Source organism: Zootoca vivipara, chromosome 16 (genome assembly GCF_965207765.1).
Source record: "Zootoca vivipara chromosome 16, rZooViv2.hap1.1, whole genome shotgun sequence".
In the NCBI taxonomy this organism is placed as follows: domain Eukaryota; kingdom Metazoa; phylum Chordata; class Lepidosauria; order Squamata; family Lacertidae; genus Zootoca; species Zootoca vivipara.
In genome coordinates, this window is record NC_142599.1 from 41,239,126 (window position 1) to 41,265,811 (window position 26,686).

Sequence of the window (26,686 nt, forward strand, 5' to 3'; positions counted from 1 at the left end):
ACGAGAATTACAGCAAAACACAACTTTTTTAAAAAACAAAACAATAAAGCCACAGTAATTCTGCAGGGTTCCAGGAAGGGAACATTCTCAGCCTTACCTGGAGATGTTGGGGATTGAACCTAGACCTTCTGCATGTAAATCAAATGCTCTGCTGTTGAGATACGGTGGTTCCCCTTAAAATAAAGTAAGATTCTAGTCCTCATGATTCTGAATAAAGTGCTGATTTAAATATGCATGCAAAGCAGATGCTCAGCCACTGAGCTATGCCCCCTATACACAAATGCACATGCTTGTATTAATCAAACAGCACTACCTCCCACCAGATGAACTGGGGGGACTGGTCTTCAATTGATAGATCAGTTAAAGTTTGCAGCCCTTAGACTAATGTTACAAATAAACAGTCATTTAAAAAGGCCTGGAGATGCCTTTTCACTTAAGAAGAGTCTTCTGGATCAGGCTAGTAATGGCTCAATTGGCCCATCTAGTCCAACATCTTGTTCTCACCATGGGCAGCCTAATGCAATTCTACAATTCAATAATTCTTTTAAAGCCATCCAAATAACTTAACATTTTTTTGCTTTTAACTGTTCTGGGAACTGTTCTTGTTCCTTCCTTCCTTCCTTCCTTCCTTCCTTCCTTCCTTCCTTCCTTCCTTCCTTCCTTCCTTCCTTCCTCTCCAGGTCTTGGGTCCATCCCACCTTGTGTCTTCAACTCCTGCTGCTGCTTCCGAGCCCAAGAGAAATGCCACCCTCTGGCCGCTTTCCCCACACCCCTCCCTCACCCAGGCTTTGCCTCCCATCCTGGCCGGCAGCTCTGCCCAGGGCTACCCCAGCAGTACCCCCTCTCTAATCCGCCTTGCTTTGCTGCTGCCAGTAGTCATTTTTTCCACCGAGGAGGCCAACCTGCCATGCCCTTGGAAGAGAGAGCGCTGTTCCCAAGCCAACTGGCCATCCCCAAAGCAGAAAACATCCTGATGGCCATGGACTCTCCCACTAGGAAGTCGGGAAGAGGAGCTTTTCCTGGGCTGGAATTCCTGCCTGACTCTCCCCTGTCATCTTGGGAGGAAGAAGAGCTGCAGGAGGAGGTTCATCATGGCGCTAGTCTCCTTGGCGAGGCCTGCCTTGGGGTGAAGCCTGAGCTGGCACTGGTGGAGGCCAGGTCCTGCGGCAAACTGTTTGTGGGTTCCCATGTGGCAGGGAAAGGTCTGCCCAGCTCCTTACAACTCAGCAATCTCCAGCCAGCAGCTGCCCCAAACACTGTTGGCCCTGGTTTTAGGCCAGTGGCTGGTGGGAAACCTGAGTGGGTGATGCCCTCTCCTCAAGTCTGAGCAAAGGTCTTCCTTTCTCTCTCTTTCTTCATGGAAGAACCCCCATCTTCCCGCGCCAACACAGCTGAACTCCTGCCTGGCAGCGCCCTCTGCCTCTCTACTCCAAATCAGTCGTAGCTTCAGGTTTCATTTCCTTGCAAAGTCAACAGCACAGAATTTCCTGATCCCCAAAGCCACTTGCCTGGGCAGACGTGTGTGATGGAATGACCACGGGGTGTAAAACAGGACTCTGTGTCACTGAGGGTGGTGGAATGCAGTTCTGCCCAGCGAACTAAAGTCTGAAAGCTCCCAGAAATAAACCAAGGATGTTTGCATAGACCAAGCAAAGTTCATTCCTCCTTGCTAAGCTGCCTGTATCTAGGTGTGCATGTTTAATAAAGAATACCTGACAACATTCCTGATCCAGTTGACAGCATGATTCTGGGGTCATGAGACGGCCTTTCATTCCTGATTTGATCGGCCCCTGCTGGACACCTTTTTTGGGTGCTAAATTGCCAACAGAATAGGAGCACCTGCATCACAACTGCCCTGTGTAGGATTGTGATTTCTGCATTGCAGGGGGTTGGACTAGATGGCCCTTGGAGGGACATTCCAAACTCTACAATTCTGAGCCAGAATGTTGCCAAGTTGCCCTAATATGACAAGGCCCTGCAGGGGGGCAGGGGCTGAGGGATACCTCCCTCTTAGAATCATATAATTGCAGAGTTGGAAGCTACACCCAAGGGTCATCTAGTCCAACCACCTGCAATGCAGGAATCATGGGTAAAGAATCCCTGACAGACGGCCACCCAGCCTTCTGTAAACTAATGCGCTCTGAGCATGTGTGTGTGTGTTGCATGTTATTTATATTTCCTTGTAGCAAACTGCAAAAGATATATAGGTCATCTATTTGAAATCCCTGCTCTGCTTAACTGAGTAAACCAGAACACTTAGCTTAAAGAGCCTTAAACCTCTCTTTGTTTGGCCACTCACTTACGGGAATTATTCTTTGATATATTTTACATAAATTGTACATTATGAAAGAGAAGGCAAGAGAAAGCTGTTGATGTGCATAATATTCATGGAATACCAACAGGAAGACAGTTCCCTGCTCTCATGAACTTACAGTTTAAAATCTGAGAGACAGGTGGAAGGAAAGAAAATGACTCTGAGGGTAAACAGGGAAGTACACAGGTTCATCTCAGTTACACCTGATTCCTACTGATGCCAGCAGGGTAGGATTTTGTGGGCCCCAGTCAGCAGAATAAGCAGGAGCCCCCCCCCAACATAGCTACAGGACTGCCTTTCCTTTGGGGAAGGGTCATAGCTCAGTGGTTAGAGCCTCTGCCCCTGGGCTTAATCCCCAATCTCCAGGTAGGACTGGGAATATTCCCCACCTGAAACCCTGGGAAGCCCCCTGCCAGTCTGTGTGTAGATGATACTGAGCTAGATGGACAAATCATCTGAGTCAGTATAAGGCAGATGTGCCTGTTTTCTGCCTTGCCTCTTGGAAGAGCGGCTGTCAAGAGGGTTTTTTAGAACAGCCGAGGAGATGCAGCTGCTGTCTTTTTGCAGAAGTCGCCTCATCACTGCTGAGAGTCCAGCCAGTTGCCCCTTCCCCACCTCATAGAATCCTGCATCCTGGCTGCTCCTGTCTTACCTGGGCAGGTGAAGGTGCTTTTTACTGGCTGGTCTGTTGCAAAGGTGGTTAAGGAATGAATTGACAGACAAGGCAGTGATTGGAAAGGCCACAGGAGAAAGTGAGAGATAGGAGATAGACATGAAAAGGCCACAACTGTGACAGCAAAGCTTACAGGATGCCAGACCAAAGGCCCAGTTACTTTGCTTTCAGGCAGGGAAATGTGTTCAGCCTGAGGGCCGCATTCCATTCTGGGCTACCTTCCAAGGGCCATATGCCAGCAGTGGGAGGGGTCAGAGGCCAAAGTGGATGAGGCAATGCATTTAAATTTTACACCTGTGCTGCAGCCTACACACACCCACACCCACACCCCTATGCCTCTATTCTCCATCCAGGCAAACGATTCCAACTCTATGATCTATGTTCAAGAGGCATTATGAGAGTTCAAGGTCACAATTCAGGGCAGGCAAAAACACCCAAGGAGGGTACAAAGCAGGGACAGTGAGAGGTGCATCCTGGGGAGAGTTTGGAGGGCCAGAGAAAGAGGTTTAAAGGGCCACATCCCTAGCCCCTGGGACCAGAGGTCCCCCCCCACTCTGGTACAAAAGTAGCTGTTTATACGTTGCCTGTGAAAAAGGGAGAGAAAATTCCATTTCGACTAAGAACCAATTAAGCAAGATAGCAGCTAGCCTTGTAGGCCCCTATATAACCGAGGGGCAGCTCTCCCATAGCCTACCTCTGGGGAGTTTCTGAGGGGTGGTTGAGGCTAGTCACCTGTCACAGCAACTAGACCGCTGGGCAGAAGGCCATCCCCTGGTGACCATCTGGGGTCACTGCAAACATGGCTCCCGGGCACCGGGCAGAGGTGAGGGAGGCCTGCAAAGCAGCGTGCAAAAGAGCTGGGGAACCATCCCTCCTACACTGCAGGCCCTCAGCCACACTGCAGTCCCAGCTGGGTTCATCCCCCAATGTCCAGTCCAAGAGGACTAAAAGGAACTGCTTTGTTCCACTGGTTGCATGCCTTTTTTTTTTTAAATGGGAATGTGGACTGTCTTCAGCTCTGGCTATTGATTGATTGGTTGATATATTTATTTAACTGAATCATTTATAATCTGCACTTCCTTAAAAGTGTAGCAAAGTGGTCTACTATACCGGGCTCTTTGAATTGTTTCCATTCCAGTTGGTCACTATAAAAACTGCCATGTGACTCTAGGAGCTAGTACCTGAATTTGCTTGTTTTTCTCTTCACTTCTCTTTCCCCCCTTTGTTTCGCATCTCTTCGATTGTAATCCTGTGGTCAGAGACTGTCAGCCTTGCTTGTATTTATCGTACATAGGTCCTTCCGGAAACATTTTCATCTGAGGAGTGGAGTAAAAAACTTAATTTAAATGAATAACAAAACTGCCACTGCTCTTCTGCCCCCGCCCTGAATCCTGGGAGTTGTATTTTGGAGACACATGGGAAGAATTCTCTATCAGAGACCCATACAGTGAGTCTCACCTATCACAAAACTATCCAGGCACATGCTTCTGGTTATCTATATTTGTTTTAATTTCTTTTCACTGATTTTATCTTTGTTTTAATTATGATGGTTTTATGCGTATTCATTTTTAATTGGTTGTGGATTTTAGCTGTTTATTGGTTTACAAATTTTCTTAATAAATAGATTTCAGTTCCCAGCGTTCCCCTGGGAGAATGAGGAGCTCCAAGACCAGTTTAAGAGCCTGTGCAGATGTTATCATACCAGGTTCAGCCAGGAACTGAGGGGGCTTCCAGATTGGGGTTTATTATGGGGTGGTTGCTTCTTACGCACGCCATCTTTTTATTTTGTTTAATTTTGTTTTGTTTTTGTAGCATCTACACAACATTACTGGCATCAGAATGCCAGCCCACATTTCTCTCCCATTTAATACAGATTTACTATTCCTGGAGAAAATCCAGTACTGGAAGTTGGGGGTGTGTGTGTGTGGTTGGTACACCTGCTGCAATATCTGAGTTTCCTGTGTTCCCTACCTGGAAACTTCCAATATTTCCACAGGTGAAGTGGTGGTGATGGCATTGTAACACCCCTAGTTGATTCACCGCCCAAATTGCCACACAACTCTCCAAGTTGGGCAGTTCCAAAGAAACTCTGTCACTATATAGCACGTGGAAAATGGCAGCAGGTCCTGTATGTATTTATTTATTGTTACCTTTATGTCCCACCTTTCCTCTTAAGCTGCTCAAGGCAGATTACATGATTCTTCCGCCCTCCTCATTTTATCCCCCCAACAACCTTGCGATGTAGGCCAGGATGAGAGACAGCAACTGGCCCAAGGTCATCCATGTGACTGAGGGGGGAGATTTGAACCCTGGTCTCCTAGGTCCTAGTCTGGCACACTAACCAATTCATGCCACACTGTGTGTTAAGAGTCTGGATGTGTCTGCTCAGATGCCCATCTACCCACGACTGTTTTTTGCCTGAGGCAACAAAGCAAGAAACCAAGTCGTACTTCAGTCGCCTCTCTCTGGGAATAAAATTACAACAGCAAGAATAATGCAAAAAATGATAAACAAGCTGCTGCCCTTTCATTACACCCTAATGAGTTAAATTTTTTTATTGCCCTTATATCCTGTTTCCCCACACACCCCTCCAAGGAGTTCGTGGCGGCATACATGTCTTGCCCCCTCCTCATTTAATCCCCACAGCAACCCTGTGAGGTAGGCTAGGTGGAGAGTGGGTGACTGGTCCAAGGTCTCTTAGTGGGCTTCATGGCCAAGTGGGGATTTGAACCCTGCTCTCTTCCAGATCCTAGTCCAATACTCTCACCAGTACTGCCTCTAGAAGATTACTGAGGTGGCTGCCTGGGGCTGCCAAATGAGAGGGCCGGCCCTGAGCTATTTTTTAATTTTATGTTGTAATGCACCCTGAAACGGTATAGTTAAAGCTATGGTTTTCCCAGGAGTGATGACAACATGACCAGTCCAACAAAGTTGATGTTGAAGAATCATTGCTTCAACACTGGTGATCTTTGTTTGTTCCAGTACACTGGCATTAGTTTGCCTATCTTCCCAAGTGATGTGTAAAATTTTTCGGAGACACCGTTGATGGAATCTTGAGGAGTTGGAGATCGTGTTTATAAGTGGTCCTTTACCCAAAGAATTACACCCCTAGCGACTCACGCTTATAACACATTTAAAAAACCTGATGTGTGAATCCCACCAACCCAGAGAAGATATTGGGCGGAAAAGCAATGGAAGTCCCTCAAGTTTTCTCCTCATGGGAAACAGGGAGAATTGGGCAAAGGAAAGGCTTTCCCTAGGCCCAGCCGGCCTGGCCATTAGGCAGCAGAGCGAGGTGAGTGCCTCAGGCGGCGAACACAGAGGGGTCAGGCAGGCTGGGGCGGCCAGGTGTCAGGGGACTAGTGATGTTAAATTCTCGAGAATAATATTTTGGAGAATATTCTCAAGAATATTCTCGATTGATGAAATATTAGAGAATTTTCATTTAAAGTAGGAGAATATTCATTTTAATGCATTGAAAATGATAAAATTTTAATGCATGGAAAATGATATAATTAGTTAAGATACATGTTTATTCATGGGTAAACTTGTTCAGATGACAACCAAAAACTGTACAGATACTTTTCTTCAATGGGGCAATGAGGGGAATTCACATTCTTTGAATTGTTTGCACCAAACTTGAAAATTCAATGTGAATGACTCACGTTAATCATTAAGCCTGCCACTAACTGTATATTTTGAATTCTAATTATGTTGTGTATGTATGAAATGTAGCTTTTAAAGTAAAAGGAATATATTAAAAAAAACCTCAGGTCCGCTAAGTCAGTACGTTCTTTAATAAGCATATCTACATGGTACAGTATAACTTATATGCAGAATTCATTATGCGAAAGGCTGGACTAGATGAACCCCAAACTGGAATTAAGATTGCCGGAAGAAATATCAACAACCTCAGATATGCAGATGACACAACCTTGATGGCAGAAAGTGAGGAGGAATTAAAGAACCTTTTAATGAGGATGAAAGAGGAGAGCGCAAAATATGGTCTGAAGCTCAACATCAAAAAAACTAAGATCATGGCCACTGGTCCCGTCACCTCCTGGCAAATAGAAGAGGAAGAAATGGAGGCAGTGAGAGATTTTACTTTCTTGGGCTCCTTGATCACTGCAGATGGTGACAGAAGTCACAAAATTAAAAGAAGCCTGCTTCTGGGGAGAAAAGCAATGACAAACCTAGACAGCATCTTAAAAAGCAGAGACATCACCTTGCCGACAAAGGTCCGTATAGTTAAAGCTATGGTTTTCCCAGTAGTGATGTATGGAAGTGAGAGCTGGACCATAAAGAAGGCTGATCGCCGAAGAATTGATGCTTTTGAATTATGGTGCTGGAGGAGACTCTTGAGAGTCCCATGGACTGCAAGAAGATCAAACCTATCCATTCTGAAGGAAATCACCCCCGAGTGCTCACTGGAAGGACAGATCCTGAAGCTGAGGCTCCAATACTTTGGCCACCTCATGAGAAGAGAAGACTCCCTGGAAAAGACCCTGATGTTGGGAAAGAAGGAGGGCACAAGGAGAAGGGCAGAAGGAGAAGGGGACGACAGAGGACGAGATGGTTGGACAGTGTTCTCGAAGCTACCAACATGAGTCTGACCAAACTGCAGGAGGCAGTGGAAGACTAAACAACAACAACAACATGGTACAGTATTTTCAATGCAACACTAATAAAATCAATATGAAGTTTAAAACAAATGTTATTATTTCCAGAAAATAAAACACAAATAATCAGTAATGACAAATTACATAACATCAGAAATGCCAATTACTATCTGTTTAGACAAGTAAGGCAACCCACAACGTATTTAAATTATAACTGATAAATTGTCACAAGAAAGACATTTATTTAAAAAAATAGGCTTGAAGTAACATTTTGTGGAGAATATTCCCCAGAGAATTTTCTAGCAGAGAATATTCTCGAGATTATTTTCATTCTCGAGAAGATTCTCCGGAGAATATTTTCACCTCACAACACTACATTTGTTTAATTTATATATTTTTTAAAAAAACTGATTGCTAATCACCCTCCCTTATGTTTTTAGCTGTTTCTATTTCAGCTGTAAGCTGCCTCGCGTCCCTGTCACATTATTAAAAAATATAATATTATATGTAATAAATATAATATTAATAGTAATAGGCGGTGAACGATTCACAAGGAGTGAAAAGATTGCAATAAGAGTAGAAGGGAATGCTGGGGGTGGTTTTTTTTTGGGGGGGGATATATTTTCCTTTGTCTAAGGCAACCCAAAATGTCTGGGGGCCGGCCCTGTCCTTAGGCTGTCTCTGAGGGGATTGGGGCGGCCATCACGCTGGGACATAGACATAGACATAGGAAATGGGGGTGGAGCAGGATTGGGGCATTTGTGGGGGGCAGAAACTGCCTTGCTGAAGAGACCCACTTTTTCCCCCTTACCCAAACATTTGACACCTCATAAGAGATATTTTAGGGCCTTCTCTATTCTCTTGAATATTTTCATTTTAATATTGTATTTTAAAAGCTGCTTTGACCTGCCCTTTCCTGACCTCATGGTGAAAGGCGGGTGAAAAATGTAATATAATAAGAATAATGCTATACTGGAGGGGTAAACGGGTGACTTTTTTTTGACAAAAACTCCCCTCACTCTGTGAGGAATATTTGGGGTTGGCTGCCCTTCCTGCCCACCCCCTCAATTCAGTCCCCTCAGCGCTCATGTTTTTGGGGGCTGAGGGGTCAACTGAATTATTCCTGTTCTTATGGTATTCTTATTTCATAAGATTTATACACTGCTTGATCGAAAACAAACCCCAAACCCTGAAAGCAGTTTACAGATATTTATTTTTTAAATTAAAATTACGAATAAGAAGAATGAATAACCATTTAAGACTTTCAAAAAGTTAAGCTGAGTTGTGGCAGATGATGCTGAGAACCTTAAGTCTCTGGACTCAGGTGAAAATATATGAACGCAGGTCAATAATATAACTGGCCGGATTAGGGGTGGGCAGGAGAGGCACTCTGTGCATGCTCAGAGGGAGAGTGGCCTCCTTCGTTCTTCCCTCATAGGAGCTGGCCTTGGGAAGGGATTCCCAGGCTGAGCCCCTGGAGGGCAGAGAGGGATATAGCCAGACCACCCCTCATTTGGGGGGGGGGACAGACAGGGCTGTGGAAATAACAGGAATAAGGACATTTCATCCTCCTTAAACTCTTCCCTCTGTTTTCTCCTCCCTGTCACATAGCAAAACTGTAAGTTCATGAAGGCAGGGAAACTTTTCTTTTGGAACGAGGGTTCTGGCCCATGGATCTCTGGACATGGAATAATAAGAATAATCAGATAGTTTCATTTATGGATGCTTTACAAAATAACAGGAGACTGAGGTGATAACATTGAAATAATAGGAACAATAGTAATAATACAGTTTTATTTACGGACGCTTTACCAAATTGCAGGAGTCCGAGGTGATATCCTTGAAGTAATTGTAAAGGTAGCAACGACCTTTTTTATGGACGATTCCCAAAAAGCAGGTGTCTATGCGATAGTCACATCAAGCACTTTTCTCTACGTATATGTGGTGATGGATGAGTAATAGTATTAGGCAGTTCTTTTTTTAAAAAAATAATGTTTAGGGGTACTCTCGTTTTGACTCAAGAAAACCACCATTTTATACAGGTGAAACTTGGGAAATTAGAATATCATTGAAAAGTGCATTTATTTCAGTAATGCAACTTAAAGGGTGAAACCAATATATGAGATAGATGCATGACATGCAAAGCAATATATGTCAAAATGTTTAGGGGTATTCGACCCCCTGCGTCCCCCACAGAAAAAATGCACTGGTGTTAGGCTGCAATCACATTCCCTGCCTACCATTCTCCACTGAACTCATTGGGACTTACTTCTGAGTAGACACAGTTAGGGGGGTTGAGTTTTTATCACTGTGACTGTTTAACTGTTTTCAGTTCTGAATTTTAAATGGTTGTAACCTGCCCTGGGACCTGTTAGTGAAGGGCAGCTAACAACAACAACAACAACAACAACAACAACAACAACAACAACAACAACAACAACAACAGGTATTATTCATAATAGTACCAGAGCTGACACTTTTGTCCATCCACCCATCCCTTGCCTCCCCTTCTTGGAGATGAACTGACATTTGGGAATCTGATCCTGTGCGCTGATATCAGGCCAGCTCCACCCCTAATAAATACAGTGACAAAGAAAACTATTATTATTATTATTAACCTTAGTGTGCGCAGAGTGCTGGGGATTGTTTATGTGGGATTCCTGTGCTGCAGGAGGGGTTGGACTGGATGCCCCTTTGGACCTCTTCCAAATCTACAAGTCCACGATCTATTAACACAATAAATAATGGCATTAATGATGATGGTGGTGATGGGATCCCTCCTGCCGGAAATAGACGGGGGCTATGAACGATTAATCATTAATCAATGAATTAATGATCCACGCTCGCTCCATGGAAGGCATTGCAAAAAGCAGCGCCAAAGGCTCCCCAGGAGAGCAAAACTCCTGCGTGCAACGCTATTGCATTGATCATAATGTTGTTATTGACGATGATGATGATGATGAAGAAGGGGGGGTCTCTCCTCCTCTTCCCTCCCACCTGCTGCAGAAGGATCCCTCCTGCAGGAGAGGAGAAGGCAGAGAGGGGAGGGATTAGCTGGGAAGGAGGCGAAGGGAGGGCGAAGCTTAAGCCAGGGAGCCTTGCACCCCCCTCCTGCAGCAGCCTTGAGCTGGAAGGAGAAGCAGGAGGAGGAGGAGGAAGAGGAAGGAGAGGCAAGGAGCTCAAGGGAGGGAGGCGAGGTCGCTTGCGCCCTGGCTGCTGCTGCTGCTGCGTTCCCATTGCTTTCCCTTTTGCTCTCTGCACCCTCCTCCTCCCTCCCTCTCCTCCCTCCTTCCCTGGCGTCCCCTCCCTCTTGTTTAGGACAAGGGGGGGCAGGGGGAGTGGGGCAGGGCTGCCTCCAGAGAGAGAAGGGAGAGGGGTGGGGAAGCTGGGCTGGGAAAGGCTGGGGCTTGGAGGTCTGCAACTAGGCCTCGCCTTCCCTGGGAAAAGGGAGGAAAAAGCTTGCCGGAGGAGGGAGAGGAAGGACAGCCAAAGGGTGGTGTGTTGGTGTTTTTTTAAGTAGTAGTAGTAATAATAATAAAATCCCTGGAAGGCAGGAAGAGCTTGCAAAGGGAGGGGTATTCTAGGCCAATGCAGGGAGAGAGAGAAGGGAGAGAATCCCCCCTCCAGGGGTAGGAAAAAGAGGAGGCGCTGCAGTAGCAGCAGCAGCAGCAGAGATGGTGGCTGGTGCAGGAGGGGGGCTTTGCTTGCTGCCGCCGCCGCCGCCTCCCTCTGGGCTGATGGGTTTGTCCTTCCTCTTGCCCTGCAAAGATCCAGAGGACTGAGAAGAAGAAAAAGGAGGAAAAAGGAAGAAGAGGAGGAGAGGAAAGGGAACGCGCCCGCCCGCCTGCCCGCCCGCCTCTTCCATGGAGGGTCCCTTCTTTCCTCATTCATTTCGGGAGCTGCATTTCAGGAGCTGCAAAACGAGGCTGCTCCCCTTCCAAGGAAAGCTGGGCGAGAGGTAGAAAGGAGAGGAGGAAAACAACTTCGGAGGACATTTTCCTTTTCCTTTTTTTTTTTTTTGCAAGAAGGCTTCTTCACAACAAGGACCCAAAAGCTCCCCTTTCCCACCCCACCCCTTCCCCCTCCCTCCCCTCCTTTTCAACACCCCCTCCCCCATGCCACAGTCTGTGTTTGTGTGTGTATATTTCTTTATTTAATTTATTCCCCTCTCTGTCTTTCCCTCGCTCTGCACGACAGCATTGTGTTATGGGATATGTGTGTGAGTGTGAGTATATATGTATACATATACATACATATATATATATCCCCGGCTTCTTGATTATGTGTTCCCCCCCCCAAAATAATTAAGAACCCCTTTTTTATTTAAATGATCAAACTGGACATCGGCGCTGCACATTTTTAATTTATTTATTCAAGATTCTGAGGAGCGAGGAAACCTAAGCACAGGAAAGAGAAAAAGCAACTGATTTGAGAGGATAAGTTGGTTACCTCTCTCTTTCTCTTTGCTACTTAAAGAGAAAAGGCCACAGCGTAAAAGCCCTATACTGTATTTTATTTTGTCTGTGTTGTGTGTGTGTGTGTGTGTGTGTGTGTCACTGCAAACAGAAGAACAGCTGGTAAAACTGGATTATAAAGATGTTTTGATCTGTGTTTTGCAGTTAAGACTTTAATATTTGGATGGGAATCTCTGCCTCTATTCCAGTTGGCTCTTCCAATCCCGTTCATAACCTTGAAGAAGTTTTTTTGGGGGGGTAGAGTGGGACAGTCAATTTGAAAAGGAGAGTTGTCAAGAGGAAGAAGAGGAAAAAGAAGAAGAAGAGGAGCAAGGTCCTGAAAGGGCTGGGGGAGGATGCCTGGAGAAGAATATAAACCCTGGGAGGTGATGGACTGGCAGAACCCAGGCTCTTGACTGCAGGAGGAGAAATCACTTTTGCCTTCTTGTCTCTCTCTTTGTGGGGAGGGGGAAGGAAGCTTCACAGAGGAAATCATTTTCACAAGGAAGAAAACGACGCCTCCCAGGTAGCCAAAGACCCAGGGTGACCCCCCTGGTGTGCTGGATTTGACTGCAAGCCATGAACATGAGGCCACCTCAGACTGCACTGGACAGGTAGGTGATGGTGGTTGTTTTATTGGGGGGGGGGGTTAGTGGTGGTGCTGGTTTCCCTCAAAGTTGCCTTTCCTTGTGGTTGAGGTTCGGTGCCTGCTGGTCAGTTTATGAATGGGTGAACGTAAGCTCGTGCAGGGGAAGGAAGCGTGGCCTGAGCCCAGATGGCTGGTGGGTTGGCCTTCGCTCAAGACGCTGGTAATGGTCATGCGACTTGGCCCTGGCGAGGGGGGAATGCCCTGTCTGGCTTTCTCTCTCTGCCTCTATTGCAGATTCTTTTGGGTTGATCCTTCAGTGCCTTTAAGCAGCTGAACTTTATTCGAGTTGCCCCCCCCCCACCGCCTTCCAGTTTCCTCTGTTTGTTTGGTACATGGAGGCTATGGTGGTTTTCAAACTTAGTGCCAGTGAATTCTGGGAGGTGTCTAGAGATGGGCAGATCAATCCTGGGGGACAAGAAGAGCCTGTCTTCTGCTACCTATCAACCCTCTATGCTGCGGGGTGGGTGTGGGTGTGTGGTATCCCTCCAGACTGCAACTCCCATCAGCCCCGGCCGGCACGGCCAATGGTCAGGGGTGATGAGAGTTGTAGTTCCAACATCTTGAGGGCACCCCCTGCTGCATAATGTGGGTGCCATAGCTGAGCACAGAGTGTGTTCTGGGGCGCCCTGTTGAGTCACTTGGAGTTATGTTGAGATCTGGGTGGCCAGAGCTCTGCATTAACTAAGGGTGCTCCATTGAGCCCCCCCCCCCCGAATCCTTAACAATGCACAAGGATTCCCTGGCAGGTAGGTCAGTGGTGTGGGAACCATCCAGCCTGGAGGTAGAGAGTCTGGAACGCCCAACACCCCACGTAGGGCCCACTTTGTGATAAACCTCACTGACAAAGCAGCACCCTGGTGTGATCCCATGTATGCGCCAGAGGAGTTGCAACAGCCTGGCTGTCATCACCCTAAATATCAGCGTGTGGCTGGTGGTGTGAACCCATGAACCACGACCAAGCAACATCAGCAGCTGGAATTAATGGGCCTGAGTTTACAAAACGGGGGCAATTCACAGAAGACGGACCCATCAGTTGCTCCTAAACGTGATGGTTATGTTGAAATGTCCAAATCCAGGGGCAGTCTACTTCTGAAGCCCGTGTGGTGTTTTCCCTCACCCCCTCCTTGCTGGCTTCTTGGAGACACCTGTGAGAAGCAGGATGCTGGGCTAGACAGCACTGGCCTGATGCAGCTGCACAAAGCTCCTCTGTCGCCTGTGGCAAGTTAGCCGCCTGCCCTAATCTAAGGGGTTGGTACAAATGCAATAGGAACTGGGACCCACATGCTTCCTGGGACGCCTCCCCCAATACCTTCCTGTCATTGCTTTTCAGTCTATACTAGAGGTCCTGCCCGCGAGTGAGGCCTGTGGTGTAGGGCAGGGCTTTCTCTGTGGAGGCCCCCCAATTGTGAAACTCGCTTCTGGCTGAGGTTCAGTTGTTCCCCTCTCCCATTATGTCAACATTCAGGATATTAAAGTGTATTTATTCCAACAGGCTTTTGGCAGCTAGTGATAAATATTTTTAACAAACTGATTGATTTGTAATAATGTTAGCTGTTGTTTTGTGATAGTTGCATTGTGTTTCAAGGTGGTTCTTGGCTTCGCTGGACCTTGGCAAGAGGAAGATCGGGATATGAGGACAATGAGTATATAAATCCTGCCCCACCATCATGACCGAAAGAGCCCCCACAAATGAGTAATTGAAGGGGAAAGGAAGGCTCATGTCCTGATTGTGGGCTTCCCATGATGGTTGACCCCTGTGAGGACAGGAGGCTGGACAGGGTGGTCCTCCTGTGGCCTAATCCAGCAGGCTCTTATGTTTTTGTAACTGTAATTCTGAATGCCTCTGATGGTTGCTGGTGGTAATGTTACTAGCACATTTCTACTCACCTTTATAAACGTCTGTTTGCCTTTGGCGGGGTGGGGACCTTAATCAGACTGGCAGCCCTCGTGGGCCATGTTTGATGGGCTACCTGGGCTGCCCGCTTGTTCGCTGATGGTCACCATGACATCTGATGGGTGGTGACTTCAGGCCTGCTTTCTGCTGTGCGATTGGATTCCCCATGGATCCAGCCACACCTCACCTCGGGCGAGGGATAGGTGGACACTGTCTGGGAGCAGCTGGACCAAACTTGGCTTGTGGGCCAGAGGTTCCCCACCCCTGGTCTGTGACGCTGTAATGCCTTGGGGGTGGGAAGGCACGAAGGCTTTTTTTAAAAGTAAGGCTTGGGGGTTTGCCTTCTACTCTTCTTCCACACCCACCTGATGTTGGTCAGTGTTGGCAAACGGGAGGCGGAAGTGTTTGCAGATCCATATCTTCTATTTCAAATATTCTGTACCCTGCTTTTCCATGGTTTTTTTACAGCAGTGAGTCACGTTAAAAGACGTGGTTAAGTGACATCAGCACTGCAAAGTCAGCATCAAAAGGGGCGGTGCAAGAAATCATAGAATTCTAGAGTTGGAAGGGACCCCAAGGATCATCTAGTTCAACCCCCTGCAACGCAGGAATCGCAGCTAAAGCATCCCTGACAAAAGGCCATCCAACCTCTGCTTAAAACCTTACAAAGGAGAGTCCACATTCTTCCTTTCCACTGTCAAACTGCTCTTACTGTCGGAAAGTTCTTCCTATTGTCTTTCTTGTAACTTGAATATATTGGTTCGAGACCTGCTCTCTGGAGCAGCAGAAAACAAGTTTGCTCCCTCTTCCATGTAACAACCCTTCAGATATTTGAAGATGGCTATCCTATCCTCTCTGTCTTCTAAGGCATACCCAACTTGTTCCTCATAAGGCTTGGTTTCCAAACCCTTGATCATCTTGGTTGCCTGCCTCTGCAAACACTCCAGCTTCTCAATATCCTTAAACGGGGTCCCAGAACTGGACGCAGGACTCCAGGTGGAGTCTGACCAAGGCAGGATAAGAGTGGTACTATGCATGGACGTGGCCAGGCCTTATGTTGGGGGAGGGAGCTATCTGTGACACGATTGGTCAGTTAAGTATTTTTGTTTATTTACTTGATGGGGGAGGCAGCTGCCCCTCTCTCCCCCCATGGCTACGCCCATGGTACTATGACTTCCCTTGAAACCAGAAAGCAGTTTGCTGTGCCAAGTACCCTATGAGATCCCCATCTTGCCTTAATCCCGCTCATGATGGGTCTGTTTGAGGAAGGATTCCATGCAGCTGTATAATAGATTTTTAAAATTTTGGTTTTTTTTTAGAAGGATTTATATATTGCTTTTTCACACAACATAACAAATCAGTGTACAACATAATTTAACAATATTGTAAAACTTGCAGTAAAACATTCGTACCCATAAAAGCACAGTAGAAAATAAAAAAAAATGCAGGCTGTAGGTAATAACTTCTATGCACAAATCCACATCCCATTGGCTGATGGACATGGTGAGAGCGGCAGGCTTTCTTCTCCATGGTCTGAAGACAAGTGGCCCATGTCTTTTCTCCCATGAAATGGGGAGGCAGACTCCTCTGGCTGAAGGAGAGGGCTAGGTTGGTCTCCCATTTGCTGTGACATTTTCCCTGGGAGACAGTGGGCTCAGTCTCCCAAGGGCTGCTAGTCCTTGACCAATGGCAGAAGGACCCATCCTGCGCTTTCCTTCTGCTTTGGTAGCTGATCTGAGGATTAACATGTCTGTGAGGCCTGGTCCTAAAGAGTGATGATAATCCCAATTATGTATTCTCCAGTAGTATTTATCCTCCAGTGGAAAGGGTCGTAACTCAGTGGTAGGTAGAGCATCTGCTTTGCTTGCAGAAGGTCTCGGGTTCAGTCCCCAAGGGCATCTTCAGGGAGGGCTGTGTAAAACTCCTGCCTGAAACCTTGGAGAGCCAAGGGCAGTCAGTGGGGACAAGGCTGAGCTAGAGGGACTTGAAAAAAGCAGCTTCCTATCTTCATAAGAACACAAGAAGGGTCTGCTTCATCAGGCTAAATGGGGCTCATCTAGTCCAGCATCTTGTGGCCAATAAGATGCCTGTGGGAAACCTTCAAGCAGGATGCGAGCACAAGAGCTCTCTGCCTTTGGTTTCCAGCAACTGGAAGCATCCTATATGGGTGGGGGTTTTTTTGGTGGTGGTGGGGAGTGGAGGAACCACCTTCTTAATTATATGGGGCCCTCCTTAACCCTGGCCAACTTCCTTGCTCTGTCTTTGAGACTGGAAACACCAGATACCGCTTGCTCTCATCAGCCCAGTCTTAGTCCTTAGATGGAGAGGGTTCCTTTAGAGTTAGCAGTGTTAGAAATGTGGATATAGAAGCTAAACACCAAATGGCACCTTAAATCTGGGTCGCCATAACAGAATGTCTAGGTGACAATTTTTTATAATGAAATAATAATAATAGTAATAATCTCCCAGGTCCTGGTCCTGCACTCTTACCTACTACAGCACCCTGGCTTCCTGCAGTACTTCTGCTATGGGGCAGCTATATAAATTAAATAGGTAGGTAAATATGGAGAAAGCAAAATGTACTAGGTTATATTCTGGATGTTTTATGTTTTAATGAGTTTAAACCACTTTTGAAATCCCCCCCTTTAAAATATAGAGGGGCATAGAAATGAAATCATTCATTTTTATTAGAACATTTAATAAACCGCTTGTTGGGGGAAATATATATCAGTAACAAAGCATCAGTGACTGCATATCTTAGAGCAGAGGTGGAGTCCTCCATCCACTGGCAGACTTGTGACTCCTGTCAGCAATCCTGCTTCAGCATTTTTTACTATTCCGTTGTAATAATAACATAATGTTCTTTTTACCCTGGCCTTTGACCCACCCTATTCTTCTGATATTTCAAGCATTTTCACTGATTTTAATCTAAAGGAGGTTGCGGGTGTAATCTCAAAGCCTCCGCCTATAATCTTGAGAATTATTGGAGAACAGGTGAGGTTCCTGCAGACTGGAGGTAGGCAAATATTGTTCCCATCTTCAAAAGGGGGGGGGGAAGAACACCCAGGTAACTACCAATTGGTGAGCTGGACATCTATCCCAGGAAAGGTCCTAAAACAGGTGAGCACTTTGAAAAGGATGCTGTGATTATTAAGACCCAGGATGGGTTTCTCATCAACAAGTCATGCCAGACGAATCTCATTCCTTTTTTGGATAGAGTTACAAGCTTGGTAGATAAGGGGAATGCTGTGGACGTTGTGTATCTTGATTTCAGTAAGGTTAAAGTCCTCAATGATATTCTTGCGGAGAAGCTAGTACAGTGGTGCCTCGACTTACGAATTTAATCCGTTCCGAAGGCACCTTCGTAGGTCGAAAAATTCGTAAGTCGAAAAGCGCCATTGGAAACGCGATTTCCCATAGGAATGCATTGGAAATGGAAAAATGTGTAAGTTGAAGCAGCCCCATCTAAAAATTCGTAAGTTGAAAAACTTTATCTAAAACCGCCACAGTTTCCATTCGGATGTCGGAAAAATCGTAAGCGCACGGCCATTCGCCCCATTTGTAAGTCGAAAAATTCGGTTTTTGAGTCGTTTGTAAGTCGAGGTACCACTGTAAAATGTGGGCTGGACGAGGTAACTGTTAGGTGGATTTGTAGCTGGTTGACTGACCACACCCAAAGAGTACTCATTCATGGCTCATCGTCATCCTGGAAAAAAGTTCTGCAGGGTTCTGTCCTGGGCCCATTGTTGTTCAGTGTTCCTTTATTGAGCGGACACTCATCAAATTTGCAAATGACACAAAACTAGGAGGGGTAGCTAATGCCACATATGTCAGAATTGGGATTCAAATTGACCTTAACAGATAGAAGAACTGGGCCCAAACTAACAAAATGGATTTCAGTAGGGACAAATGTAAGAGTCTACACTTCGTCTGGAATAACCAGCTGCACAAATATAAGATGGGGACACCTGGCTTACCAGTAGTACATGTGAAAAGGATCTACGAGTCTTTGTGGACCACAAGCTTAACATGAGTCAACAGCCAAAAAATGCTAATGCAATTGCAGGCTACATCAGCAGAAGTCTAGTGTCCAGATCAAGGGAAGGAATAGTCCCACCCTATTCTGCCTTGGTCAGACCACACCTGGAGTTCCATGTCCACTTCTGTGCACCACAATTTAAGAAGGATGTTAACAAGCTGGAATGTATGCAGAGGAGGGGGACCAAGGTGATCAAGGATCTGGAAAACAAGCCTCATGAGGAATGGTTGAAGGAGTTGGGTATGTTTAGCCTGGAAAAAGGGAGACTGAGAGGAGATATGGTAGCCACCTTCAAATATCTAAAGGGCTGTGGCATGGAAGATGGAAAAAGCTTGTTTTTTCCTGCTCTGGAGGTTAGGACCCAAACTGATGGATTCATGTTCAAGAAAGGAGATTCTGACTAAACATCAGGAAGAACTTCTGACAGTAAGAGCTGTGCGACACTGGAATGGTCTCCCTCGGGAGGTGGTGGGCTCTCCTTTCTTGGACGTTTTTAAGCATAGGTTGGATGGCCGTCTGTTATGGATGCTTTCATGGATGCATTGCAGGGCGTTGGATTAGATAACTTGGGGTCCCTTCCAACTCTATAATTCTGTGATTTTTATGTGGTTGTAGCTTGTGCTGGGACCTCATAGATCGGCTCAAAAGTGAGCTCCATTAAGTTCAGTGGCACTCATTCCCAGTTTAGTGGGTATAGAATTGTGAACTGAGCGTTGTGTATATTTGCATAATCTGATGTGCATTTTACCAGCTTAAGAGGTGAAAGCAAAGTCTCAGATCTCCGCAAACCACGCTTGTAAGGTTGCACGGATAGGGTTTGTGCTGAGGCTTGGCAATTACAGATGTTTCTTTGCGGAGTACGGAGAACATCTTTAGCCCTCCAGATGTTGCTGGACTGCAAGTTGCACTTGCCCCCAGCAGCCAGCATGGCCTGCAAGATCTGGGGACCACCAGGTTGAAATTGACATGGCTAGAGCTGCAGCCATTGGATGGTGGGGGCAGGTAGCCCACATGGGGTCCTGCAGATGTTGCAGAACTCCAACTCCCACCAGTCCCAGACAGCTGGAGCAGGGGGTCAGGGAGGAGGAGGGTGGGAGTTGGGAGTCCTGCAGCAACAACTGGAGGTCACCAGATTTGGGAAGGTTTGATGCCTTAAAAAACAAGATAATTTAACATCATATTGGGCCACTGGTCAGGAGTTTGTCCTGGCCCTGATCATTAGTGGCTAGAACTAGTTAATTATTGTCTAATGTGGAAAGTGGACCCTTTATAGTTATCTGTAGGAGAGCAGCCCCTGGGATCCGTTCTGCACTCGTTGTGAAACAAGAAAGTGCCCCCCCCGGTGGAAGGAGAAATAAACAGCTGTGTCTCTTGTCTGTTTAAAAGTTGTGGTAACTTGGCGTAGGGTTTAGAGAGGCTCTCTGACGGAGGGGGTGGCGGAATCCCCTCTATGTGCGTGGCTGACGGGTGCTTCATCTGACAGTAGGATGATGGCAGAGGAGGGAGAGGAGTCCGCCCCCTTCCTTCCTCCAGTCTCTCTCAGATGATTGACAGCAAGCGATTGGGCTGAGGCGCCTGCCCTTGCAGGAGTTAAACCTTCCCAGGAAGCAGCAGCCTCCGCCACAGCGGAATCAGCCCCCGTCCATCCCGCACAGGAAATCAGATTAACTGTCTGGACAAGGGCAGTGGTGCTGAAGGGGGCGGCTTTATCTCTCTGAATGTCAAGCGGAGTTGGACAGAAGCTTCTTGGCGACTAGGGCCGCTTCTCTTGTCTCAGTTACTGGCCGAGGCCTCCAGTGGAAATATTCCTCTTTCTATCCATTGCCCCATGCACACGTGGAGGAACCCTCTCTGTCGCATGGACTTTTCTCCAGCAACCGTATTCTAATAGGGATCCATTTTGCAGTTGGAGGACCACGTTCTCTTGGGGGGGGGGGCACACAGGGCCATGGTGGGTGGAGCCAGAGGCAAAGGGCGTGGGACCACAGATTCCATCCCTCTTTGTGTACTGTAGCCTATTTCCTTCACCTAGTCGTACACCCCTCTCTGCCCTCCACCCAAGCAAGCGAGAGTTCAGTGACGTTCTCCGGCCAGGAGCTCCGGTTTCCTCACCATCTTGTCTTTATTTCCCGTGGTGGAGCCGTAGCATCACTCCACACAAGCCGCTTCCCCATTCCACACCTCCCACTCCCACGCAGCGTTTGACATTGGCCAGGCACCTTTTGGACCTGGCTTATCAGCCGCTTGCAACCAAGTGAAGATGCCCGGGTGCCAGGATGCCACCTGGCGCCTCCACCGTCTGCAAGTGCCTGCCTGGGGAGCCTTGGATCTGGGATATTTCCACACACTAGCAACACAGCCTGTAGAATTCTATTTGTGACTAGCTGGCTAGGCCACGCATTGCTGGGGCTCATCCCTGTGATTCCCCCCACCCTGTCCCGATCCATGACCTATCCCGTCCCCTCCTGCCCCCAACCCACACCCAGGCGAATCCCCACCTCCATTCGGCCTAGTCTGTAAAGACGAGCCTCCATTCGGCCTAGTTAGTAGCTGCAGTACCAGTGTAGCCTCCGATAGAGAACCAAGGTTTTCTAGCTTTAGTACCAGTGTAGCCACCGCTAGAGGGTGCTGTGTTGCAACCTCTTCTGCCTTCTATTTCCCAGCTTCCCCAGCCCTCTGAGTTCAGGGTTTCAAACCAGTGGGTTTTACCTGGTTTTCGTGGCACAGGTGTGGGCAATCTTAGCGCATGAAAACACTAGGATATCCCCATGTGACGCTGTGGCCAAATTTGAACGCGATTGAGCAAGTGGTTTCGGAGAAGGTTGCGGCCTAACAAACATGGACCTTCTACATTTTTATATATACTGTATAGATATTCTAACTGCTCAATCAGAATGAATTTCGGGAACCAAAAAGTCCTATTGAAAAGGAAGACTTTTGACCCACCTGGCCCCAAAATGGCAGCTAGGCATTCTGTTTCAGCAGCTGTAACCCGGGTTTAAGGATTCGTTTGGCGCCTTGCTTATATATCTGAATTTCTAACCCTGCTCCCACAGGATTTATTTAGAAGAACACTAGGCAAATTCATGGAGGAGAGGCTTGTAGAAGGCTGCTAGCCTTGGAGACAGTCGTGCTTCTGGCTACCAGTTGCTGGAACCCGCAGGAGTTTTCTTTTGTGTTCAGGTCCTGCGAGAGGGATTTCCAAAAGGGGCTCACGGTTTGCCCCGTGAGACGAGGATGCAGGACTAGATGGGCCACTGGTCTGATCCAGCAGCCATGCTCTTCTTGCCCTTCTATGTTCTTAGGCTTGGCTGTGTGTCGTCGCAACTGCGAAATGCATCCTAAAGCACACAGTTAAAACTGGCATTTGCTTCCGTGAATTGTGTTGATGGCCAGCAACTTAAAACAGTATTAAAAGGGGTTCTGGATATTCTCAGAACCTTTGCAGACCACTGAGCTAGACAGACCCAGAACTGTAACTGGATAAGGCAGTTTCCCCTCTTCCTGCTTTCTCGAACCCAACTTCCGCCTGTCTGCGTATGCATGCATAGGAATGATTGGTTTTGTAGTCAGAAAGTATTGCAAATGTGTGGATAGTGCTTTTCTGTGCTTGTGTCCTGCATGTGGGCTTCCCATTGGGGTATCTGGCCGGCCACTGTGAGAGCAGGAGGCTCGACTAGACGGGCTCTTGGACTGATCCAACAGCAGCCCGGGTCTTCTTACGTTCTTAGTGTCTCTGGTAGTCTCCAAACTCTTCTCAGCCCTAAAGCAGCCAATTTTAGCTAATTTTGTTTACAAGATTAGAATATTAGAAGCTCAGAGGTAGGTGTGTGTGTCTGTGTGTTTAAAACCCTATTAATAGGCCTTGTAAGACACTCCTCTTGGTCTGGAGATTGACAGGCTGGTCTATTTCTGCTTGCGAGGCAACCCCGGTTAGTTAGAGAAATTGTGCTCCCCCCCCCCCCGTTTTCCCCTTCTGTGAGGCATGAGTTCTGTGTGGTGAGCTGGAAGATTACATTTAGCCACTTGCAAATCTCTCTCTCTCTCTCTCTCTCTCTCTCTCTCTCTCTCTCTCTCTCTCTCTCTCTCTCTCTCTCTCTCTTTCCCTGAGTTGACCCACTTTGAGGACTTGATCCTGCCTCCCCCCCCTTATAATCTCCTAATTGCAGCATTTTGTTCCACTCTGCCTTCTGAGATGGCAATGCTTTATTAGCCTTCTCTAATACATACATACATACATACATACATACATACATACATACATACATACATCTTTTAATGCCATATCTTCCATGAGGTGCCCTTGGTGCCTCTGTCCTTTTCCCCTCTTGGCTGCAGAGCAGCTAGAGAGAGTTTCTGCCTGCCCTTTGGAGACAACTTAGGGTCCTTCGGTGTGGGTCTCCCTATTTCCCCCACCCCCATCCTGACACGTCTCCCTGGGAGGAAATGCAGGAAAATTGAGGACTGGGTGAGGTGGGGGGAGGGGATGCACACCTGAGAAAGATGACCAGGCAGTTGCATTACCTGGGCTGGTTTTAATCTGCCCTTTTATCGCTGCTCCCTGCAGCTTTACTCATTTCCAGTTGAACTCAGCAGAGTTTCCATTCTGGCTGGTCACTCCAAGAACTAAGAATGAATACCCAAGTTGGCTTTCCCCCTCTTCTTTCCCCAATCTCTTTTCCTTCTGTCAATAGCTTGGGTGTAACCTTCGATGCCTCCCTTTCCATGGAGCCGCAGGTTGCACCCACAGCAAAGGTGGCATTTTTCCATCTCTGCAGTATTAAGCAGTTGGTCCCTTACCTTTCTCGCCCCGATCTGGCCATAGTGATCCATGTGACTGTCACCTCCAGGCTTGATTATTGTAACTCGTTCGACGCGGGGCTGCCCTTGAAGCTGACCCAGATACTCCAGCGGGTGCAGAATGCCGCGGCGAGGCTCCTTATGGGGTCCTGGTCGCGGGATCACATTCATTCCAGTGCTTTACCAGCTGCACTGGCTCCTGGTGGAGTACAGGGTCAGGTTTAAGGTGCTGGTTTTGACCTTTAAAGCCCTATGCTGCCTAGGACCCTCGTACCTATGAGACTGCCTCTCCTGGTATGCCCCACGGAGGACTTTAAGGTCTGCAAATAATAACACCCTGAAGATCCCAGGCCCCAGGGAGATTAGACTGACCTCAACCAGAGCCGGGGCCTTTTCAGCCATGGCCCCGACCTGGTGGAACACTCTGTCACAAGATACCAGGGCCCTGCGGGATTTGACATCTTTCCGCAGGGCGTGCAAGACAGAACTGTTCCGCCTGGCCTTTGGTTTGGACTCAGTCTGACCCATATGTTTCCCTCCCCTTATGGTTTTGATTTATGGGCTACTACTAAAATGAGACTGCATTTTAAATTGTATTTTAACCCGTATTTTAATTAACTGTTTTTTTCTTTTTCTTTTACATTTTATTGTAATTTTATTGGTGTTAGCTGACCTAAGCCCAGTTCTGGCCGGGGAGGGCGGGGTATAAATAAAAATTACTTACTTTTGTGTTGTGTGTTTTTAGGTTTGTTAGCCTGATGTGGGCACGGACTGTCCTGCTACTGATATTTGCAAACTGTTCTCAGGTCCCCGGTCTTTTTGCCAGGGCATGATTTTTAAAAGCTGTAAATAAATAAATAAATATTTATTTATTTATTTATCTATAAATTTTTATTTATTTATTTGTAAATAAAGAGCAGGCTTTTGTGTCTGTGTGGTGGGGTGTAATTTGAAAGTAGGGCTTGCTACAAAATATTTGCCTTGATTGGGGCTGCCACTGAAAACGAGTCAGGCTCTATGGGAACAAGCTGGAGGAGGATCTGTCAATTGGGGGAGGGGGCAGCGATTACTTGACATTAGCAGCCCCTCAACTCAATTTCAGGCTCTTGCTCTGTTGAGACTGGCCTTCTTCACACGTCTGTAGTCCTGCTGTGCCTGAGGGCAATATCCTGTTTCTGACCCCTGGCCTTCCTCCAGGTTCTCTGCAGCACACTGCCCCTGCAGCTGGAGGCTCCATTTTTGCCCTTCGTTGTGGGCCAGTTTCAACCCTTGCAGTCAGACACCCACACAGCTGCCTCTTTGGTGGAAAGGAAACATACAGGGCAGGCCTAGAGGAGGAGCTGAAGTGAAGAGAAGGAACATCGTCATCATCATCATCATCATCATCACAATTATGCAGCTCATTCTTTCAGTCCCAGCAATGTGTGAAGTATGGGAGGGCAGGTCCCTGCCCAAAAGGGGCTTCCGGTTGATAATTTCATATTTAGGGCAATACCTTCCTTAGGGCCATTGGATCACCACTGCATCTTGTGGCATTGAGTTCCAGAAGTAAATTCTGTGTTTGTGCCAAGAAGGAGTTCCTCTTTTTGGGGAACTGTTATTTTCCCTTCCTGCCAAACTGCTCCATAGGTGGGTGACTGGGTGTTGCTCTTGAGTGTTTTGAGGGGTGCTGATGTGCTCTCAGGTCCAATGTGGTGACTGCCGGGGGCCGGGGAGGTAGGGGAAAAGAAGAGGGAGGGCTGTGAGCACCAACACTGCAGAGGTGGCAGAGGGACGGGCTGGTAGTGAATATTTGCCGGCTGGGAAGCCAGTGGAAATCGCAGTGCAGTGGCTTGTGGCCTCAGCTTCTTAGCAAAGGCAGACTTGAAAAATAAAGCACAGAGGAAAACGGGGGAGATGTGTGTGTTTGTGTGTGGAGGTGGTCCAAAGGGAACACTGATCTGATGGAACGAGGATGTAATTACCTTCCTTTGCCTCCTTCCATGCCTGTAATTGTGGTTTCGGAAAGACATTCCGTGTTGTGCAAATGTGCTTGCTGAAGCAAGAGGGTTGAGCGCCTCTTTCCTTTCCTTGGGGTGGGGCATGTGTGTGTGTGTGTGTGTGTGTGTGTGTGTGAGAGAGAGAGAGAGAGAGAGAGAGAGATTTCTCTCTCTCTTACACACACAGACTCTTACTGGTTGTTGGGATGTTGCCGTTTTGCCCTGATTTGGTTCTCTGTCCTTTTGTGGAGGGGATTCTCAAACCCTGCTAATTTCTCTCTCTTTTTTTGGCATTGCCCCCCCCCCATTTTTGCTTCTGTTTTTGCCTCTGTTGGCGGTTGCATCTGCTGATCTAGCATTTGCCAGCCTTGTCTCCCACCACCATGTGTTTTCCCAAATAAGCTCTCGTTTGTGCTCATTTACATATCATAATAATTATTTTTTGGGGAGGGTGAGGGTGGAGAGGCTTGTGGAAGCCTTGGAATTACCTAGACTGTGTTTATACTGGAGCTTGTTTCTCAAGTGGCAATCTCTGCATTGGCTTCTCTCTCTCCAGATGGTAATTATTTCCTTCTAAGATCAGGAAATAATGCCTATCTTTATCTCCCATTTTCACAGGAGGTGATGGGTGGGGGTGTTGTTGCCCCCCCTATAAGAGCAAAGGTACTTCCCCCTTCCCCCTCCACCCCCTGCAAAGGCCACACAGCAAGCTGGGGTCAAACCCAGGTAGCAAAAGCAGGAATTCCTGGCCTCCAGGCTCAAACCACAGATTGCTGGAAGACTTGTTCTCTTTTGCTAAAAACCCTCTCCTGCTTCTGTCAAAGTCTCTTGTGCCCAGATCTCAAAGCCAACCCAGGCTGGCAGCCCCTTGGCATTTTTGGCAAGGGGATCCATTCCCTTTCCTGCGCCACCAGAGCAGACACAGAGAGAGGTTTTTAGGTTGCTGGTCATCACTGCCTCTATTGCTGGAGACTACTAGCCTTACCCAACCCAGTGCCCTCCAGGTTTTCTGGACTTGAAATCCCCAACCTGTCCTGGGGCTGAGGGGAAGTGTAGCTGTGCTACCCTGTTTCTCATATTTTAAGACATATCCATAAAATAAGCCATAGCAGGATTTTTAAGCATTCAAGGAATATAAGCCATACCCCGAAAATAAGACATAGTGATAGGCGCAGCAGCAATGCCGGCCGCGGCAGGAGGAGGAGGAAAAAAATAAGACATCCCTTGAAAATAAGCCATAGTGTGTTTTTTTGAGGAAAAAATAA

At 47.2% G+C, this 26,686-nt stretch overlaps 1 protein-coding gene across 13 annotated transcripts in view; it reads left to right on the plus strand.

Annotated features, from left to right (window-relative positions):
• The first annotated feature begins 10,648 nt into the window (after positions 1-10,648).
• Positions 10,649-26,686, plus strand: part of ARHGEF11 (Rho guanine nucleotide exchange factor 11) — a 55,474-nt gene continuing 39,436 nt past the window's right edge. For 11 of the 13 annotated variants that reach the window (XM_088659608.1, XM_088659610.1, XM_088659617.1 and 8 more), the window contains exon 1: positions 12,325-12,674. In XM_088659608.1, the coding sequence (XP_088515734.1) occupies positions 12,640-12,674 (35 nt within the window). In that variant the 5' untranslated portion in view covers positions 12,325-12,639. Of the gene's footprint in view, positions 10,777-11,374; positions 12,675-26,686 lie in introns of those variants that run through there. The other 2 variants (XM_088659613.1, XM_088659615.1) reach the window with 1 other exon arrangement.